The 1,752-nt window shown below is 43.1% G+C and overlaps 1 protein-coding gene across 1 annotated transcript in view; it reads right to left on the bottom strand.

The window, feature by feature from the left end:
- LOC107732523 (CD9 antigen-like) overlaps positions 1-805 on the bottom strand; it is an 8,165-nt gene extending 7,360 nt beyond the window's left edge. The window contains exons 1-2 of the mRNA XM_016543885.1: positions 707-805; positions 444-522 (exon numbers count right to left, since the gene is read on the bottom strand). Coding sequence (XP_016399371.1) covers positions 444-503 — 60 coding nt within the window. The 5' untranslated portion in view covers positions 504-522; positions 707-805. The remainder of the gene's footprint in view (positions 1-443; positions 523-706) is intronic.
- Positions 806-1,752: the final 947 nt, after the last annotated feature.

The following is a 1,752-nucleotide window of genomic DNA, read 5'->3' as shown; positions in this document are numbered from 1 at the left end:
TAAGTTGCCACAGTGACTAAGCTTGATCTAGGCCCATGTTAAATTTGCTTTATGGGACCAAATAATTTGACAATGAGTCAGACTAACTGAAATAAGCCTGGCTTATTTGGTTAACCTGTCTTATGAAACAGGCCTCGAGGCATTAAAAGTGATCATATTTTCTCCATTGCATCGCATTGTGTTGAATCGAATCGAATGGAAATCGGATCGCACTGCATCGCATCGCATCGCTGCTTCATATGTATCTGTAATGTATCGTGTTGTTGGCTATGCAGTCATGAGATGCACATCCCTACAGCACACTGAACACTGAACACTGGAATAACTGCTGTGATAATCAGCACAGCTGTCAGAAACACCAGCACGCTGAACACTGAGAGTGTTTGCTCATCTGCATTACATCTATGAGTATTGTATATAGAGGAGTAAATATTAATACTCACAGCGAAGAGGATGTTAAACAGGATCAGGAAACATTTACACATCTGCGCGCACCCGTCCATGGCGAACCAATTGATTTCTCTGCAACAAAACAGCATAGCAATCTTTTAATGGACTAATACAAACCATCGTTCCTTTTAACAAAAATAATGACCCGACTTGTATTATGTTTAAATCAGTTAGAGCACAGAATTTGAGAGGCGTGACAATGTAACGCATAGCACTGAACGGCCACAGTTGGTGTGATAAAGATGAATAAACTTGCCTTGCTCAGTAATTAGGAGTTGAGGAGCGCTCGTGTGCTGCTTCTCCCTCTCGCTCTCTCTTGCTGTGTGTGTGTGTGTGCTTGCTCCAGTGACGTCAGCGGAGCCAGAGTGTTCCAGTAGCGCAGAAACGAAACCATCGCCCACAGGTTTCCTCGGAAACACAGACAAACTACAGCTTTCAGTCACATTCGAGAAAGCTCCACAGACTCTCATCCTTTGGCAGCCATGTTTGTTTCTGTCTGTCCTTCTTTTTGTAGTGCAGTGTGGCAAAGTATGCAAAAACATATCGTAATAAAGGAAAGAAAGCATATTTGACAAACCTCCACCCTTCCCACACCCAAAAAATATAAAAAATAAAACAACAGAATAAGTACTGAAAATAAGAACAGAAATAATAGCAGCAGATGAAACAGTAAAAACCATTGTGAGTGTGGAATCCAGTTCAGGTTTCGCGTGATTGGTCCCTGCAGATGATAGTTTCAGATGTAAGATTATCCCCAATAATGAATGAAGCCAAAGCCTAGCAGAAAGATCATGAGGGGGTTTCCGTTTCTTTGCCACAGTCACAGCCTAACTTTCCCCGTCTTCTGGCTTACATATGCCTGTGATTACATGTGCTCTGTGAATAACTTTACAGTGGGTGTGCATGGAATGCATTTAGCCACATCTGTGATTGAGACCACGCTCCAGCTTCAGGGACATTATCTGCAGTCAGTTCTGAAAAGCAAAGGTAAAAATAAGAAGCCAGGTCAGTCTACTTCTGTTACACGGTGTAATGCCATACATGACCTGTATCCTGTGGTGGCGTTGTTGTGTTGTTTCACGCGCAGTTCACGCTGAGGCCTGTGAATAAAGTCGCAGATTGATTCAGCTCATGCTTGTTTATTGCATCTCACACAAACATGGTGTCAGAAGTGGGCACTAAATCCTGAACATGGCCTTGAACAGCATTCCCGCTCCCGAGGGTATGCGGATGTCCGGAGATATATCCAAAAATTGGGATAATTTCAGAGCGGAATTCGAGGACTATGAACTAGCTACTGGG

The sequence above is a fragment of the Sinocyclocheilus rhinocerous genome, unplaced genomic scaffold (assembly GCF_001515625.1).
Source record: "Sinocyclocheilus rhinocerous isolate Xijiao unplaced genomic scaffold, SAMN03320098_v1.1 scaffold3506, whole genome shotgun sequence".
NCBI classification, from domain to species: Eukaryota; Metazoa; Chordata; class Actinopteri; order Cypriniformes; family Cyprinidae; genus Sinocyclocheilus; species Sinocyclocheilus rhinocerous.
This window is presented reverse-complemented; position numbering and strand designations above follow the sequence as displayed.